Source organism: Panicum virgatum, chromosome 1N (assembly GCF_016808335.1).
Source record: "Panicum virgatum strain AP13 chromosome 1N, P.virgatum_v5, whole genome shotgun sequence".
NCBI classification, from domain to species: domain Eukaryota; kingdom Viridiplantae; phylum Streptophyta; class Magnoliopsida; order Poales; family Poaceae; genus Panicum; species Panicum virgatum.
In genome coordinates, this window is record NC_053145.1 from 18,263,629 (window position 1) to 18,281,571 (window position 17,943).

The 17,943-nt window shown below is 43.9% G+C and overlaps 1 protein-coding gene across 1 annotated transcript in view; it reads left to right on the forward strand.

Annotated features, from left to right (window-relative positions):
• Nucleotides 1-4,795, forward strand: part of LOC120655414 — a 37,385-nt gene extending 32,590 nt beyond the window's left edge. The window contains exons 3-7 of the mRNA XM_039933210.1: nt 2,909-3,013; nt 3,140-3,270; nt 3,831-3,872; nt 4,163-4,204; nt 4,298-4,795. Of these exons, the coding sequence (XP_039789144.1) occupies nt 2,930-3,013; nt 3,140-3,270; nt 3,831-3,872; nt 4,163-4,204; nt 4,298-4,376 (378 nt within the window). The 5' untranslated portion in view covers nt 2,909-2,929 and the 3' untranslated portion in view covers nt 4,377-4,795. The remainder of the gene's footprint in view (nt 1-2,908; nt 3,014-3,139; nt 3,271-3,830; nt 3,873-4,162; nt 4,205-4,297) is intronic.
• The last annotated feature ends 13,148 nt before the right edge of the window (nt 4,796-17,943 follow it).

Below are 17,943 nucleotides of genomic sequence, written 5' to 3' on the forward strand. Positions count from 1 at the left end.
AGTGACTGAGCCGTCGGAGGTCGAACCCGTGGAGCCCACCGAGTCCGTTGAGCCTGAACCCGGAGTCCCGTTCGTGGTCAAACCCGAAGTTAAACAAGGCAAGCAGCTAAGCATAATTCCTTGCACCTATCTAATTTGACTAGCTTAGTTATCTCACTTGGGTAATGTTGGGTTATATATATTATGTATGTATTACATTCTTGTACCTACTTTGATGCACTATCCTTCCTTGAATTGTTCAACCATGTCCTTGTCACATTTAAGTTAGATATTCAATTAACTTGACTAGATGCTGAGCTATGCTTAGAATAATCTTTTCACTTACTAAAAAGGATAGTATGGAGTATGACACTTACCAGTTACCCTTGATCGCACGGGTTCGGTTTAGTGGTAAGGGTATGGTAGTATCGAGATTCGAGCGGAATGGTAGGGCCTAGAGAATGAAGTCACATGGGCATAGTCCGCTTGAATCGTTTAAGGACCGTTCGTGGATGACGTCGGTTTTGAGCACTGTTGGCACTCCTTAAGTATCCATTTTATTATACAATTAGGAGTTGTTTTGGTAAATTCTTCGGGATGATTCATGTACTAACCCGCCACTTGGCACCCGAACTTGACCATTTTCGATTTTGTCCTGGATTTTGGAGCATGTTGCATTTTGACAGGAATTGGGACATTTTTGGAGATGTTTTGACGCATGGTTACAACTGGGCTAAGATGAGGAATAAAAGGAAGAATCAACACGCAAAAGATGGGACCGAAAGGGGCCAGAAAAGGCCCAGGTCGGCTGGCCTGGAGTCCTTGGGCCGGTCGGCCTAGCCCTTTTCGGAGCCCAATCGGTCTCGGTTTTCTTCGGCATGAAGTATGCGTCAACCCTAATCTATGTTTTACCAAAACCACCGACCATATCTGCCTATAAATACCCCAAAGCCACCGTCAAAAAAGGGGATCGCAGGGAGGACCGCAGAGGGATCGCGGAGATCGCAGAGAAGAGCATCCAGAGATACATTCGAGTTAGACACAAGAGAAAGGCGACACCGGAGGCCTCATCGTCCCTCGGCGCCGCTGCAAGTTGGAGGACAACAAGGGATCCATCCCTTGCCGGAGATTTCGTCACCATGATCGACTACGCTTCGCTTAGCTTCATGGGGTAAAGTCCTCGTTTGTTCATGGGGTTGTAAGGAGATCTTGAGTTGTAATTGCCGAATCCTTTATGAGATTGATCTATCATGATTCTTGTTGATGATGCTTTGATGCCTAATAGTTCGCGACTTGGCTTTGAGTTTGCTTTGCTCTTGCATGGTTTACTTAGATTACATCAACTATCGTGTTCTTGTTGATTCGTTACCGATTATCCTCGTGTAGTGACAGTATGCGGGAGGGAAAGGTTTTGATCTTGGAACACACCTTTGGTAGATTAGATCTGTTCTTCGTTGCTTGGCGATTACATCTCTAGTGATCCTAGACCCTATGGACAAATGCTCTTCATATCTTGTGCACACATCTATCATTGCTCACTAGTCTAGATTAGATTAGATTGGTTAGATTAGATCTATTTCACACTCAAACACTCAATATAGATCTTTTACCAACATCATTAGTGCTTAGTTAAGCATAGTAATACACTTGTTCCGTGGATTGATAAACCTTGGGGGAATACTCTAAGGGAAAAGCTATACACGATCCGTGCGCTTGCGGTACGTAAATTGGCGCTTTAAGAAGCGTCAACAAGCACCTTTCCGTGCTACCACATATCCAATATAATGGTACGGATAAGGCAATTACCTTCTTTGACTTGATCATTGATGTGCAGTCCTAGATATGTGGCTACGAGCTATGCAGAGAGGCTTAGTGTGTCCCCAGGTGGACCTATGTGTAGGAAAGTTTAGAGATATCCCTGGTGGAACTAAGTCTCTACTCGTAAGCTAGGTGTGAGGTTCAATGATCGAGCCTTGTTGTGAACGGCTGACGCGAGTATCCCCTTATCCAACTCTGGCCGGTTGGGTGAGTCGCATGGTCCTCGCGTCGTGTGGGTAAAGTAGTACACCCTTGCAAGGTTAAAATCAATTCGAATTGCCGCGCTCTCGGTTATGAGCAAGCTCCTTATCCCATGAACTCCTCGTAGAAATTCGGTTTGGTGGAAATGATTCATGGCACCTCTGTGACTCAGTATATTGTATACTCTTAATGTACTAAAATTGTTTGGGGTTGGGCAATATTAATTAATTCTGATAGGTGATAGTGTACAGAGCTAATGCTTCTGCAATAATTACTTAACCTTAAAGCTTTTACTTGAGCCATTGCATGATCCTTGTTTATGTAATCGCGTAAGTCTTGCGAGTACCTTTTGTACTTAGGTTGCTTTCTAAACCTAGTTGCAAGTGAGCCAGAAGTGGTGTTCGGCCACTTCTACTCCGCTGATCTTAATGCAGGGGAGGAGTAGGTCGTTGCGGCTGTGGTGATGTCCTTGAGCAAGGCATCATCATCTTAAGTATGTCTTATCGTAGCTGAACTCTGTGAGAGCATGTAAATATAATAATCTTTAAGTTCCTGTTTAATATGGCTTTTGTGAGCCCAAGGCTTGTAATGGAAGTTAGTTGAACCCTCCTATTTTGGACTTGAAATATTAAGTTTCGAACTCTGGTGTTGTAAAACTGCTCTTTGTGGATTATCGGCGATGTATTCGATTGTAAACGGTATGTGCATATGCTGATTCTGGGCTTATGTTGGAGCACATACCGGGACTACCGGATTTGATATTATTTTGGATGAATGACGTGTCGGTTATTCGTGTCTCTAGATGTGGGATAACACGTGGCACGCTCTCTGGCAAGCACGTGTTAACTCTCATCTGGATGATAATGACCGGCGGTTCGTTTAAAATAGTCTCAAATTGGGCGGTTCTCACACCTTTGAAACAGGAAAGCTCATGGCAACAATTGGGGTGCTGACTGACAATTCAAGAAATCTTGTCAGCGAAGAGCATGGAATCTCTACTTGTAAGATCACCAAGGTACACTGCATTGGTTTCTCTTGTGGTGGAATTAGTTGTTGCATCAGAATTTGTATAATTTAATACATTACATCTTTATTGCACTAAAAATCGTCCTCACGTGTGTTAATTTCTATTTTTTTTAAGGCTGGGATTGGAGGCCCCCTTATTGATCTTTGTGGGAATTTCATTGGCATGAACTTTTATGGTGCGAAAAGAACTCCTTATCTACCAAGACATATAATTCTGGAGCAATTAAAGGACTTTGATAGAAAAGGGTATGCCTTTCATTTATGTAGTTTTTTTAGTATATTCATGTACATAATATTATGGTTTAAGGGGACTGCACTAGTGCACTATACTTATCGACGACTTGACCGTTCCCATATTTTCTACTTGAATTTTTTTTGCATTAGTACAATGAACTGGAAATTGATTAATCAGGGTCAGATGGCTGTTCTATCTTGGTTGTTATTACTTAGTTTGATGCTCATGTGTCTTGGTTGTTATTACTTAGTTTGATGCTCATGTGCAATGTCAAGCATTTGCTTCAATATACCATTCAGTGCTGTTTGAACATAAAGCATTTGATTTGAATGGATCTTGCATGATTTCGATCCTCTTCATAAAGGGGTTTTGTTGATATCCATAGTCTTGCTGTAAATTCTCCCAAGCTATGTATGATGTTGGCTTAATAACTGAGCATCATCAGCCACATTAGCCATATCCTTAGTTAAGTTGCAATGCTAAGCTGCTTGATTGAGTTATCAAATCTATATGTTTTGGTTAAGCAAGTATCTGAATTATTTGATGCCAACTAAGTTTTATTTATACGTAGGTCTGCTGCAGCTAAGATTAACGAAGATGTTGATACAAATAGGTAGGTATTATTTGACATGTCAATACCATTTTCTTGGTTTCTTTCACAGCTTCAGCTTCTCCTACAGCCTTGGCTGCAGCCGTGCAGAGAAGCTGCTCGGCTGCAAGCTTTAGCTTAGTCTTGTGCAGTAGAAAAAGAGCTACACAATTTGCTGGCTGCACGTTGGCTGCAGCTGCTGGTGGTTTGCTGCCGCAGCCACAGCATCAGCTTTGTGCACTAGCCCCTATATGTTTTGGTTAAGCAAGTATCTAAATTATTTGATGACAGGTATTTTTTTTGTTTATTCGTAGGTCTGCTGCTGCTAAGATTAACAAAGAGAGTGATCCAAATAGGTAGGTATTATTTGACACGTCAATACCATTTTCTTGGTTTGTTTCACACAAATAATTCAGTGATTTTCATTAATACTTTTTATTGGACATCAGATTTTCTGTGCCTGGGCCATATTGGTGGTATCCTTCCCTTGCCCCGCCCTTTGTTTTCGAACACAGGAGAAAGCATTGAATTATCATCATCGATGCACAAGTCCTGATCCTTCTGAGCTGGTTGTCAGGGTCCTAGCGTGTATTGTTGAATTGCTTATTAATTTCAACTCCCTTGTGAAATATGTAACATGGTTCGACCTCTACCATGTTTCAACTGGCCTGCGTGAATTGCATATTTGCATGACATACATCCTGAGTCAGCCAATACTTTCTGGGAAATGGATGCGACCTGAATGTTTTTTTGCCTGTGGTTATCACGTGAGGACTTCAAATGGCCTTATTTATGGTTCTATCATTAGTTTTTTTTTGCGAGAAATATGGTTCTATCATTAGTTGGTTTGTCTGTAAATATAAATCTGAGAATGGCGTGAGAACCCACTACTGGTGGTAGTCTTAATTGATTGATTCTGAGACCTCTGAAAAAGATTATTTATGCCTTGTGTTTGTGACTGTATACACAATCTTCTTACAATACGATTTCTGCACCAAAAGAAGGCCACGGAGCGTGGCCACATCGGCTGCAAATTCTCGGCCGTCCGATGAGGAGTGTTGACGGTCCAGATCGTGTGTTCCCATTTTTTCACAAAACCCCTTGAGCTTCACTTGAATCAACTCGCAGTCCGAGCACGCATCGGCGTCTCCTCGGCGCGAAAGCGGCAGTGACCGCCCGCGTCGGAGGAGCTGCAGCGTCAAGCTGCCCGCCGGTCAGCCACGCCGAGCCGCCCAGCCACCATGCGTCCCGCCCTCGTCGGCGTGACCGACAAGCCCACGCCAGGCCACACGCCACCACGCCATGCCGAGCTACCCGCTTGGCCGCCGCGAAGGAGAATGGAGGAGAACGATCCGCAGCGTCAACCTGACAGATGGGCAACCCCCGCCGAGCTGCCACGATGCTGCGCCGCCCGCCCCTCGCCAGCTCGACTCCCCTCTCCTTTGGCTATAGGCGTGCGAAGGCAGACCGGCCGGTGGCATTTTCTTCAGTCCTTCTCCCTTCCCCGCGGCTGCTGTCGCGCAGAGCTAGGCTCCATTGGCGACCGGGCCAGACGATAGGCGGCGGCCGGCGCACGCGGCGCCCAGCGGGAGGGCGTAGCGGCGCGACGCCAGGAGCAGGAGAACCAGCAGCCCGCGCCGCATTTCGACCTCCACCGCGCTCCTTGCCACAACGCTATGGCGCTTGCTTGTCTTACCGCTTGCCCATCCCTCAGTCGTAGCCATGTACGTCCCCTTCTACCTGTCTATTAACAGCACATATGCACAGCAAATGTTTGATATTTTGCCTCCATGACATGATTGCTCAATTTGAACCTGAAACATATGTGCGGATGACTGCTATTACGTTCATCACCGACTAATGGATATGGACCATTGCTGCCCATGGCACTTGATTGCCATCTTCAACCTTGACCCAGGAATAATTACATTCCCAGATGAATCTTGGGAGTCATGTAAGATATAGCTGTTGGAAATAAATATTTCAGTTAAGAAAATGTGATCTTCACTATCACTATTAAGGAAGCGTTTAACCACCTAAATGTGATTGAAGGAAACCAACTGACAAAATCTTAATGGGCTGTGATCAGCAGGCCCAGTTTTCAGAGGCTAGCCCTAGTTCTACAGTGCCTATAAATATAAGGTCGTGGTTAGCACCTTAATCACCAATTCAAGTCATTCTAAAACCCTAGCCACCACGATCGCTAAAGTCACTGGAGGGGTTTGGAAGACCAAGCACTCGTGGGCAGTGTTGTTGGCACCTGGAAGGTCGCCGCTACCCTGCTGCATCAACACCGACATGTATGACTACTTCATCTACGGCTAAGGCATCTATGGCTGCTGCTACTGCTAACGCTGGTATAATGATTTACCAATCTATTTTGGATTAGATTGATTTGTCATGAACTAGGTTATGTTAAGATCCTAGGTTACATGCCTTTATTGTTTAGTTTTTGGCAATCCTAACAATCGGTATCATGAGCCATCTTAACCTAGTCATGCACAATCAATTTTTGAGCCATTTTTATGCCTCTGATTTTCGTTGGTTTAAGATGCATGTGCTGTGCTGATTAGATCTTATTACACAGGTATGTTTGAATCATGTTTTAGATGCAATCAGTTCCTGCAGAAAGACTTTTACGTGTTAATCATGCGCGATTAGATCGGATTCATGGTTAATTATGTTTCTGATCACGAAACTAGATCTAATCTAATTCGGTTTAGGTCAAGTTTAAGTTAAATCTTGATCTGTTTATGCTAAGTGTCTCTAATTAGATGCAAATGATTAATGTTTATGCTAATTAATGTTTAGACTGATGCTATTGATGATTAATTATGCAATTAGGGAATAGGCAACGGAAAAGGAGGAAAATGGCCGAGGAGTTTGTGGAAGAGGCAAGAGAATGGAGGGGTGCTCCCGCCACCGCCCTCATCGCGGCCGAGAGGACTTCCACTAGCGAGCTCTGGCGGCGGCGAGCCAGAGGGAGGGAGGGAGGGAGCAGGCACCTGGGAGAGAGTGACGGCACCACTCGTGTCATCCCTGGGGCGACGCGGGGGCCAGAGAGTAGATTAATTGTAGGATACTCCCTCCGACTGGAAATGTAAGTCATTTAAGTCAAAATAGTCTAAATTTGATCAAATTTGTAGACGTTACTGCAGAAACGGTTTTTAGGGACGGGCGGCAAAACCTACCCTGCTTTTCGCAGCTAAAAATGGCAGTTTGCATGGGCGGGAGGGGGGGTTCACCCGCCCCTGAAAATTGTTTTGTAGGGGCGGGTGACTCCCCGACCTACCCCTATAAATACTTTTTTAGGGGCGGTTGGGGGGATCACCCGCCACTACAAGGGGAGGTCGGGGAGTCACCCGCCCCTACAAAACAATTTTCAGGGGCGGGTGACCACCCTACCCGCCCCTAGAAATAGTTTTCTTGCCCACCCAAAATTTTTGAATTCGCATTTTTGTTTACGGGATTTGAATTTGCAATTTTGATCGATACGTCTATTATACGTCACGTCCGCAATATTATACGTCTATTAGTGATAACATGCTAACTTCAAGCTTGTTCGCGATCGAGACGTCGAATATGTTAGACATAAGATACTTACGCATACAAAATTCATAATAGATGAAAATTAAATATCAATATAGTACATTATTACAATTCACCTCTTATACATGTTTTTCCATAATTCCCCTAGGACGCTACATTAGCGTTAACCGTGCCCTTGATTGTGGCACTCACGAAGTGAAAGGTATTTATCGTTCGTTGCTAAGTCTTGTACTTCATCGAAAAATTTGCCTTTCACGTTCACCACTTCGTGCAGAATGAAACGGAACAAATCATCGACTACATGAAGAAGTTGTCTCTCATGGAGCCGGCATCCGTGTTTCTCTGAGTCAAGCTGCAATTATTGAATACATGATAAAATTAAGCAATTCGTAGTTACATTAAAAAACAATGTTCAAACATCTATCCGTAATAAAGAGTAGGCCCTTACGCGTTCGGGATTAGTAGTATATCTCCCTTTCAGCCTCATATTCTTGCACATGTAGTACCCACAGTACACAAAACCTGCCGGTTGCTTGTGGCACGGGAAATTTGTGCGAATAGTCATTTTCTTTGGTTTGTTGGCGGGATGAGGAAGTCCTATATGAACGTAGAACTTGTATGTACTGTTTTAAATTGAAAATATGGAAAGTTAATTTGTATAGGCATATTTCTCTAGAGTCACAAGAGACAGATGTGCATAGGGAAGATAAGAAATTCACTCACAATTGAATAACGTCTATGAATTCTTGGTATCTGTCGGTGTTCCAGTCCAAGGAGTCATATACGATGACTCTTCCAAGCTTTGGCTTTAGTTCGAATGCAATCCAGTGACCTCTGCAAAACAAAAACAAAAGTTAATGTACGATTTGTAGGCATGGATATCGGAGTAATGGTTAATCAAATAATTGGTATTAGACTTACTGGATGTGGTATGGCGCATATATGGAATCCATGTCTTTCCACTGTTCCATCATAAGCTCTATGTAGGCCGCAACCCTTTTCATGGTTAGTTCATGAAATCCTCTGCGTTCCTCATCTTTGGCCTCCTTTGTTTCAAATTGCTTCAGATGGTCTTCGTCGTCCTTCATCCATTTTGGCCCAACGTGCAAAGACTAGCAAATCGCTACGGGATCAAGGTACCAGACCTTGAAATTACAAATAATAGCATCCATTGTTTGTATCCTATAGAACTAATGTATGGCATTAAATATTTATGCATAAACAATACTTTAGAACGTAATACAAAGTCGATGAGGCACTTACATGCACCATAGTCAAACCATTTCGATACCTAGTTGTGTGAGGCGAAACATGTGCTGGATGTCTTCAAAATCAAATGTGATATCATTGACTTGTGGCCCCTTAACTCCAAATACATCCGGATGGCGCGGAGCATATAGGGTTTTCAGCCCAAGTCTACATGCCCTCATGTACCAATTATGCATCCTCTTCATGTAAGTTAGACAATCACATAGTAACCAGCTCGGTAGCAAGTCCTTTCCATACGCAAACTGTAGAGGAGCATCTTCTAAGTCTGGAAGATCATCAACCGCAAGGGTCTTGTTGTGCAACGTGACCATGCGGGGCGTAGAAAAGCCTGACCTTCTACTGCCACTAGAAGTTGGTTGTTTTTCCTTTGACAAAGAGAAATCTTCTTATTAGAAAAATGAGCCTTCTTAGCTTTGTCATCAGACTACTTGTTTGCGGCGTGCCATCTATTCACAATTTCGAACCCTTCCTTTTCCTTTTGGTAAGACCGCAAAACTCGTGGTAGCACTGATCTGCTAAGAGGAGCCGAGGTCGTTGCCTGAGTTGATGGCTCTCGTGTCACTGGAGCCGCAGGTGATGGCGTAGCCTGAAGTGACAGCTCTCGTGTCACTAGAGCCGCTGGTGATGGCGGAGCCTGAGGTGACAGCTCTCATTGCTCTGGAGCTGCTAGTGATGGCGGCGCCTGAGGTGACAGCTTTCATTGCTATGGAGCCGTAGGTGATGGCGGAGCCGCAGGTGACGGCTCTCGTTGCTCTGGAGCCGCAGGTGATGGCGGAGCCGCAGGTGACGGCTCTCGTTGCTCTGGAGCCGCAGGTGACGGCTCTCGTTCCTCTAGAGCCGCAAGTGATGGCAGAGCCATAGGTGATTCCTCTCGTGCTTGTGGAGATGGGAGGGCATGTTCTTGTTGTGCTCCTGGAGAGATATGTTCCATAACAGGCATAGTTATCTGACTAACTAGTAAGATATCTCGTTTATGCCACAGAATTGTGCTGCCGACACATTCTCCAAGACAATTCTTCCCATCTGCAGTGGGGATGTCTATCTCATTATCCTTGTAGCTTGGTTTCAAGAGTTGCTCCACTTCTACGCACGCATATAGGGCCGGGGTGGGGTTTCCCTCAAATAAATTCCCCGCCGCATGCACTTGGGCCCTAGCAACTTCCTTTATTTTTCCAGCTCTACCGACCAGATAGAGCAACAAACATGGAGTAACACTCGTTATGGCATCCACCGGGTATGGTTGTGCTGTGTTCGAGGCGGCACTACTCTGAGCACATGCCGAACTCGCTCGGCCAGTTACTGGAGGGGCCACTGCCACCATCTGTTGCTGTCCAACCTCTTGCGACGGGTTGAACATAATTAACCCTGGCTACTGCTGCTGCTATGCTAGTGCTGCTCTCAACATATCCTTGAACTTGGCCTACATTGCATTCTCTGCTGCTGCCACAATTTCTTCTTTGTAGCGTTCATGGCTCCTGTACCTAGCCTTGTCCTTCTCGAACCCATCCTTGATGCTCAACTTAGAGGACAAGCCTCTAACACGGCCTCCATGCTCTTTGGACCCAATGGCTATACTGTGCACATCCTGTTCCCTTTGGGGTTTGAACCTTCCTTGTTTCTGAAGCTCCGCAAGTGCTAACATCTTTTGTGCCACCATGTCAGTCTCGGGTTGATCAAACTTTGGTTTCCCTTCAACTAGCTTTGGCTTCCTGGCTTGAATCCACTGCCAGCCACATTCATCCAAGCCGCAATATGGGTCGGGCTGCCCGGCAGCTATTGCCGCCTCTCTTTCACCGCGTCACTGGTCGAGCTTTCCTTGGTACCCACCCGGCCCATGGTGCACTTTATGTATATTGCTCTTTGCTAGGTCACTTTGCTTCTGGCTTAGGGCTAGAGCTTGTTCAGTGGTCTTCTGTCGAACAAACTCTTCCCATTGTGCTGGTGTGATGTCCCCGAAATCCGCAAAGGGTGTGAGACCCTTCTTGACATACCGAACATTAAGTTCGCTCTTCCATTTGCGAAAAGTTTCACCGAGCATCTTCCTAGCATAATGTTTCACTTTATCTCTAGTTTCTCGGGGAAAAACAAAGGTTCTGCTCAACAATTGCCACATTGTTTCTTTTTTTCCCTCGGGAACTAGGGTCCATTTCAATCGTTGGATCCACAACCACTTTTGTTCTGATTATAGCCTCGATGGCATTACGAAACTTCGCTACAATCTGGGGGGGGTCTATGGGCTCTCCAGCTGTGCTAATTGCATTAACCGTGAACTGCCCTTCAGGGTACTGGTTCCTTCCTCGCTGACCTCGTCTCCATTTGTTTTGGCTGTCAGAGGTTGTTGGGTCCGGACCAGAGCTTTCATTGTCTTCCTCTGTTGGGCTAGGGGGGCAGCGTCAATGCTTACCCCTTCCTATCCGAGCCACCTGGCGTTGTTCTGGTCTGTAATCCGGATCTATCGCCTCCTCTGAACGTCTTTCTCTTTGCGGAACAGGGTGTGGATCAAACGGGTCGAGCCATTCATTTCCTTGCCAAGTGCCTGGTGCCTCGACATGGCCCTACTTGTCCCCAGACTGTTCATCGGAGTGCTCGTTCCTAGATTGGTCGTTGTGCCATTCCATCTGGGATGCAATTAGCTCGATTTCATCGCCTTGAGGTGCGGAAACATCCCTTCGTGGGGAAGATTATGATGGACGATCCATTATGACTTCTACATTAAAAAGCCATCGAAACTAATTTGAATTCATAATTAACCACATTAGAAATTATAATTACTTTGAATAATATATGATGACAGTACAAACTTTATTAATACAAGTCTGGAATTGATATTAGAATACAATATCACATGGGCACTACAATATGAAGACTTTGAATTAACACATTGTATCAACAATATCACATGGGGAAATTGATAATCGGGAAATCATATACTTTGAATTAACAAAATTATGAAGATTGCAAATTTCTAATTTGAATAGAATATGACATGGGAAATATGGAGACACATGCTATTATTCAATTTATTCTAAACCCTAAAAATTTCAACTTATTATAAACCATTAACCCTAAAATAATACAAATTACTCTAATTATTCTAAATCCTAAATTCTTTTGAATAATTACTTGCAACTAAATAATTAAAATATAATTTAAATGAAAATCAGACTATATTTCGAACCCTAATCCTAACAATGGGCTTATAGCCGGGGCCCACATGTTAGTGGGTACTTGGGTCCCACATATCATTGGCCGGCGGATGGAGCTCACGGGAAAGGAGCGGCTCACGGGGAGCAGCGGGAAGCGCCGGTGGCGGCGGGGAGGAGGCGTACGGGCGCAGGCGGCGGCGGGGAGGGATGACCGCGCGGGGAGGAGACGGCTGGGCGAAGGCTGCCGGTTTTGGGCCGGATCTGGGGCGCGGCGGGGACGAGGCGGCCGCAGCGGAGGAGACCGGCGCTGTGGACGAGGTCGGGCACGGAGGCCGGCGGCGGGGAGGGTGGCCCGGCGTGGCGGAGTAGGACGACGCAGTGTTGGAGGTCGAGCGAGGTGGATGAGGGCGCGTGAGGTGGGGATGGACCACCGGGGAGGACGCCCGGGGGAGCTCCGGCGCGGAGGCCTCGCGCCGTGGGGAGGAAGGCGGCTGGGAGGCCGCGCTCGGTGGAGGCGGGGCAGGGGAGGAGCACGAATGGCACCTGCGATGGGGAAGGAGGAGTGGCACGGCGGTGCAAAATTTTGGCAGCCTAACGGTGTCTGCTCGCGTGCGCCAGGAATCTGAAAATTTTTCCAAGTCCTTTGGTATTAATAGGAGAACGATTTGTAGGGGCGGCTGGGGGCTTCACTCGATTAGTAGGGGCGGGCGAGGACAAGGGGCGTCGATTTGTAGGGGCGGGCTAAGCCCCCACCCGCCCCTACAAATTGTTTTCCAAATTTGTACCAATATTTTTTAAATCCAGAAAATATAGTTAACAATATCAAAAAAAGTTGAATTTTTTACCATACCCGTATTATTATATGCGAAATACAGGAAAAATACCAAAATCACATTTTTGTGTATATAATAAGAAAATGTGTTCAAACCCTAACCTCTACTATGTGACCCTACTATCACATACTACTTAAGAGGTACTTTGTGTTTTGCACACTTTCAAACTCTCAAAATTGTGAATTGTATATTTGCAATTTTTCACCAGATCTACAGGTTATTATATGCTAATGGTCAAAATTTCTCGTTTTTAATCATGTTTTGTTATTTTTTCGGATTAAATTATGTTTCAGGAAAAATTAGAAAATAATTTGTAGGGGCGGGTGGGTGCTTCACCCGCCCCTACAAATGGATTTCTAGGGGCGGGCCATGACTACACCCGCCCCTAGAAATCAATTTATAGGGGCGGGTGACGGCACCACCCGCCCCTACAAACCTTTTTCCATATATAATCCGAAAATAGTATTATATCAGTAAATGTAGTAAACAATATCAAAAAAAAGTTAAATTTTTTACCATACCCCTATTTTTATGTGTGAAACATTGGAAAAATATCAAAATTACATTCTAGTGCCTATAATAAGAAAATGTGATCATATCCTAACCTCTACACTCTACTAGGTCACCCTACTATCTCATACTACTTAAGAGCTACTATTTGTTTTTTCACACTTTCAAACTCTCAAAATTATGAATTATATATTTACAATTTTTCACCAGATCTACAGGTCATTATATGTTAATGGTGAAAATTTCACGTTTTAGGTCATGGTTTGCTATTTTTTCGAATTAATTTATATTTCAGGAATAATTGAAAAACAATTTGTAGGGGCGGGTGGGTGCTTCACCCGCCCCTAGAAATGAATTTCTAGGGGTGGGCCTTGGCTACGCCCGCCCCTAGAAATGGATTTATAGGGGCGGGTGACGGCCCCACCCGCCCCTACAAACTTTTTCCCATATTTAATTTAGAAATTCATTTAAATCAGAAATTATAGTAAACAATATCAGAAAAAGATGAAATTTTTACCATACACGTATTTGTATGTGTGAAACATGAGAAAAATAGCAAATTTATATTTTAGTGAATATAATAAGAAAATGTGTTGAAAATTGGGTTTTTTTTAGAAATAATTGGGAGTAAGGCGTGAGAAAATACAAACAGTACCAAACGACACCAGAAGACCGGGAATTGTATCGCATGTTTATACAAATTTGAGAATACATAAATGCATGAGATATTTAAATGGTAACAATTCTCGATTCGCCATCTTTACATGCCCACGGCTTGTCATCTTTTCGTATGCCTGCTTCTATAATCTTCATCTTCTATGGTTGGTCTGTGAAGAGGTTCATTTGATCATACTGATTATATTCTTCCACGTCGTCGATACCCTCGACTCCTATGATATCTTGTTTTCTAGGGACGACAACATGTTTTGTCTTCTTTGCAGGATCAGCTACATAGAGTACCTGTGCGACCTGTGAAGCAAGTACCCATGGGTCGTTTTTGTAACCAATATTGTTGAGGTCGACAATTGTGAGCCCATAGCCGTCCACCTCAACACCTTTGGGGTGCTTCACCCAACGACACCGAAAGACTGGGATTTGTATATTCGAACCATAGTGCACTTTCCATATATCATCTATGACACCAAAATATTTTTTATTTTGACCTATTCTCTCATCCATGGCCTCAATATGGACACCACTATTCTGGGACACGATCTTCTTGTCCTTGGCGGCAGTATAGAATAGATATCCATTTATGTCGTACCCTTGCCAAGATGTGACCTGGCTAGATGGGCCAGCTGCCAATCTTTTGATCGTTTGCTCCTCAACAGTCTCCCCATCTGGTAGATCTAGGTCCTTCAACCATGTAGTAAGTCGACGTTTGTGCTCTCTCATGACCCAATCATCCGAGCGGCCATTACATTGTGCCCGAAGTATGCTCAAGTGTTCTTCGACTAAAGGTGTCATTATCGTGAGATGCTGCATTATGTAATAATGTGCTTGTTGCACACCTTTGAAATCTTTGTCGATGAAGATTTTCCTGCCGACTGTGCCCACACTTTCCAACCTCCCCAAAAAATGTGGAATTGGCAAACCAAGGGACACAGTATCCTTTAGGTAACCTAGGCAAGACTCAATGACTTCCTCAGTATTGTATCCCTCTATCATAGACCCCTCAGGATAAGCATGATTCAATACGTACCGGTTGAGGATAGACATGAAATGCTCATACGTCCACATTTCGTGTAGGTAAAGTGGACCAAGTGCTTGTATCTGATCGACAATGTGAATCATTAGGTGTTTGGTTATATCAAAATAACCCGGAGGGAAACACATCTCTAGCTGTGCCATAGTCTCCACAATGAATTCTTTAAGATCCTGCAACACATCTTCGTCGATCACCTTTGAAATCCTATTAAAGAAGTAACATAATCGAGTGAGTACCATCTTTATATATATTGGCTTGATCGCTCTAATTGCAATCGGGAGGAACACCGTCAGCAGCACATGATAATCATGACAGCTGTAGCCGCATAGTGACAAATCTTTCATCGAGACTAGTTTTCTTATGTTGGACATGAAACGACTCGGAACTCGGATCCCTCTTAATCTCTCGCACATTGCCTTCTTCTCATCACGTGTCAAGTTGTAGCTAGCTGGGGGGAGTTCAAATCGTCCATTCCCTTTCTCCACAGGGTGAAGATCTTGTCTAATCTTCATGGCTACCAAATCCTGATGCGACTTCAAGGTATCCTTTGTTTTGGCTGATGTCTCTAGGAGGAGCCCTATTGTGTTCCCAAACACATTATTCTTCAGGTGCATACCATCGATTGCATGGCGAACCTCGAGATCCGCCCAATACGGCAAGTACTTGTAGAAGATGGATTGTTTCTTGAATGGTACGCCATCGATAGGTGCCTTATCTCTCTTTCTCTTCTTCCCATCCACCTTCTTCCCATAAATGACCTGAATGGTCCGAACCATTCTGGAAACATAGTGCCCGTCTCGTTGCATTGGTGCAGAATGGAATTCAGGTATGCCGTCAAAATGATTACAGAACTTCTTACTTCGGTACTTATGTACTTCCACCAAGAAGTGTATGTACCCAAGGTAAACTACCTTTCGAGAACCTTCAAAGAAAGACGATATAGTGCCATCCATGCACACCGTGCATCCTATCCTACCTTTGATCTGACCTGACAGGACAAACAATGTCTGGTAATCATGGATGGTGACAAATATAATAGCTCTAAGATTAAAGGGCTGCCATGCAAAACCATCAAAGATATCGATACCCTCCTTCCATAAAGTTTCCATTTCTTGTATCAGAGGCTCAAAGAAAACATCTATATCAATGCCAGGATGCTTGGGACCATGTATAAGCACGGATAGCAAAAGATACTTTCTCTTCTGGCACAACTATGTAGGCAGATCGTACATCGTCAGTATCACTGGCCATGTGCTGTGGGTGCTACTTCGTTCACCAAACGGATTCATTCCATCCGTACTCAACGCAAACCGAACATTTCTTGGATCATTCCCAAAGTCCTGATAAAACTTGTCATCAAATTCCTTCCATTGCCGAGCATCAGCTGGATGTCGGAGCTTTCCTTCACCCTTCTTGCCCTGATCTGAATTCCACCATCGCATTAGCTCAGCATCCTTTGGGTTTGAGAAGAAACGCCTAAGTCGATCGGAAATTGGGAGGTACCACATAACCATGGCAGGAATTTTGCTCTGCTTCTCAGACATGCCTAAAGTAGCATCGTCTGCCTCAACGGATGGAACTTGATTGTCATCGCCACTATAACCCGCATTGGTTTTGTACCGACTTGCAGAACACACAGGGTATTTCTTCAGATCTTTGAAAGTATCCCCACGATACAAAATACAATGATTTGGACATGCATGGATTCTTTCAACACCCATTGTGAATGGGCTAACAAGCTTCTTGGCTTGGTATGTGTTGGCGGGCACTTTATTTGGCTTTGGAAGCAAGCAAGCCAATATACGTAGCAAATCGTTGAAATTACCATCTAACCAACTATGATTAGCCTTCAGAGTCAACAGGTGTAATATGAAATGAAGGACGGTCCAGTGTTTCAGGTATCCCTTGGATCGCTTATATATATTTTCTTTTGCTGATTTTCTCACATTCTCGAAGTTTGGTAACCCCCTGGCACTAGCAGCCAATACCTCTTCTTTGGTGTGGCGCAACAACTGGCTCAGAAAATCTCCATCATCAAGTTCATCTTCACTACTGTCACTATCGATGGGCCTGTCATCGACATCATCACTATGGAATCCACCCACTCCATCATCAACGCTGACACAATCGTCATCTCTGTCAAGATCATAATAAGCATCAAAAATTCTGCCGAAATCATCACCTTGTATGATTTCATCCAATGGGTTATTGGTCGAAGGGGGAACATCCATCTCGCCATGTTTCTTCTAAATCGTGTAGTCTTTAGCAAAACCACTCACTATCACATGCCATCTAATTGTAGTTGGCTCGCTAAATACTTTCAAATTCCCACAAACTCTGTACGGGCAATGTATCAACACTGTGTTCTCCTTTCTTTTGCGTGGTTCTCTGCGAATTTAATGAATTTATCTAGCTCTCCACGGAAATATGCGTCCATCCTGCTTGCATTGTACATCCAAGCCCTATTCATCTATAAAAATTAAAAATAAATAAATAATGGAATAAAACATTTATAAATTCCTGTCTTCAATGAAAACTATAAATGGCAATACAAAAATACTTCTTTAAATATGTAGTTATTGAAAAATGGTAATTTACATATATAGTATTAAATGAGAAAATTAAAACCAAAGGTCATGCATAAATTAAAACATATTATCGCGTACCACTACATCTTAAAAGAAATTCATGCATGTGTGTAGAAAAGGAAAAAAAAACTAATCTTCTCCCTCCTCCATAGATCTAGTAAATAGTTTCCTTAGAAATGAGTGTAAAACATATACATCTAGTCCAAATGCATAGATAATATTGTTCTCCTACTAAAATAGTATAAGTTCATCCAAAAGTTTGATGCAAATAGTCTTACAAATGGCTAATCTTAACAATGGAGATCTAAATCTAGTGAGAGGCTAAGAGAGCTCAATTTGAGCCAAAAAGCACACAAAACCTTAAAAATGACAAGGATTAACTGCTAACTTACCTCTTATAGCCCCCAGCTCGATGGGAATCAAGTTGAAAACCTGCCCCCCTTTTTTTTCTTTTTTTTTTTGGATGTTGGGGAGCTCCTCTCCTGAGCCAAT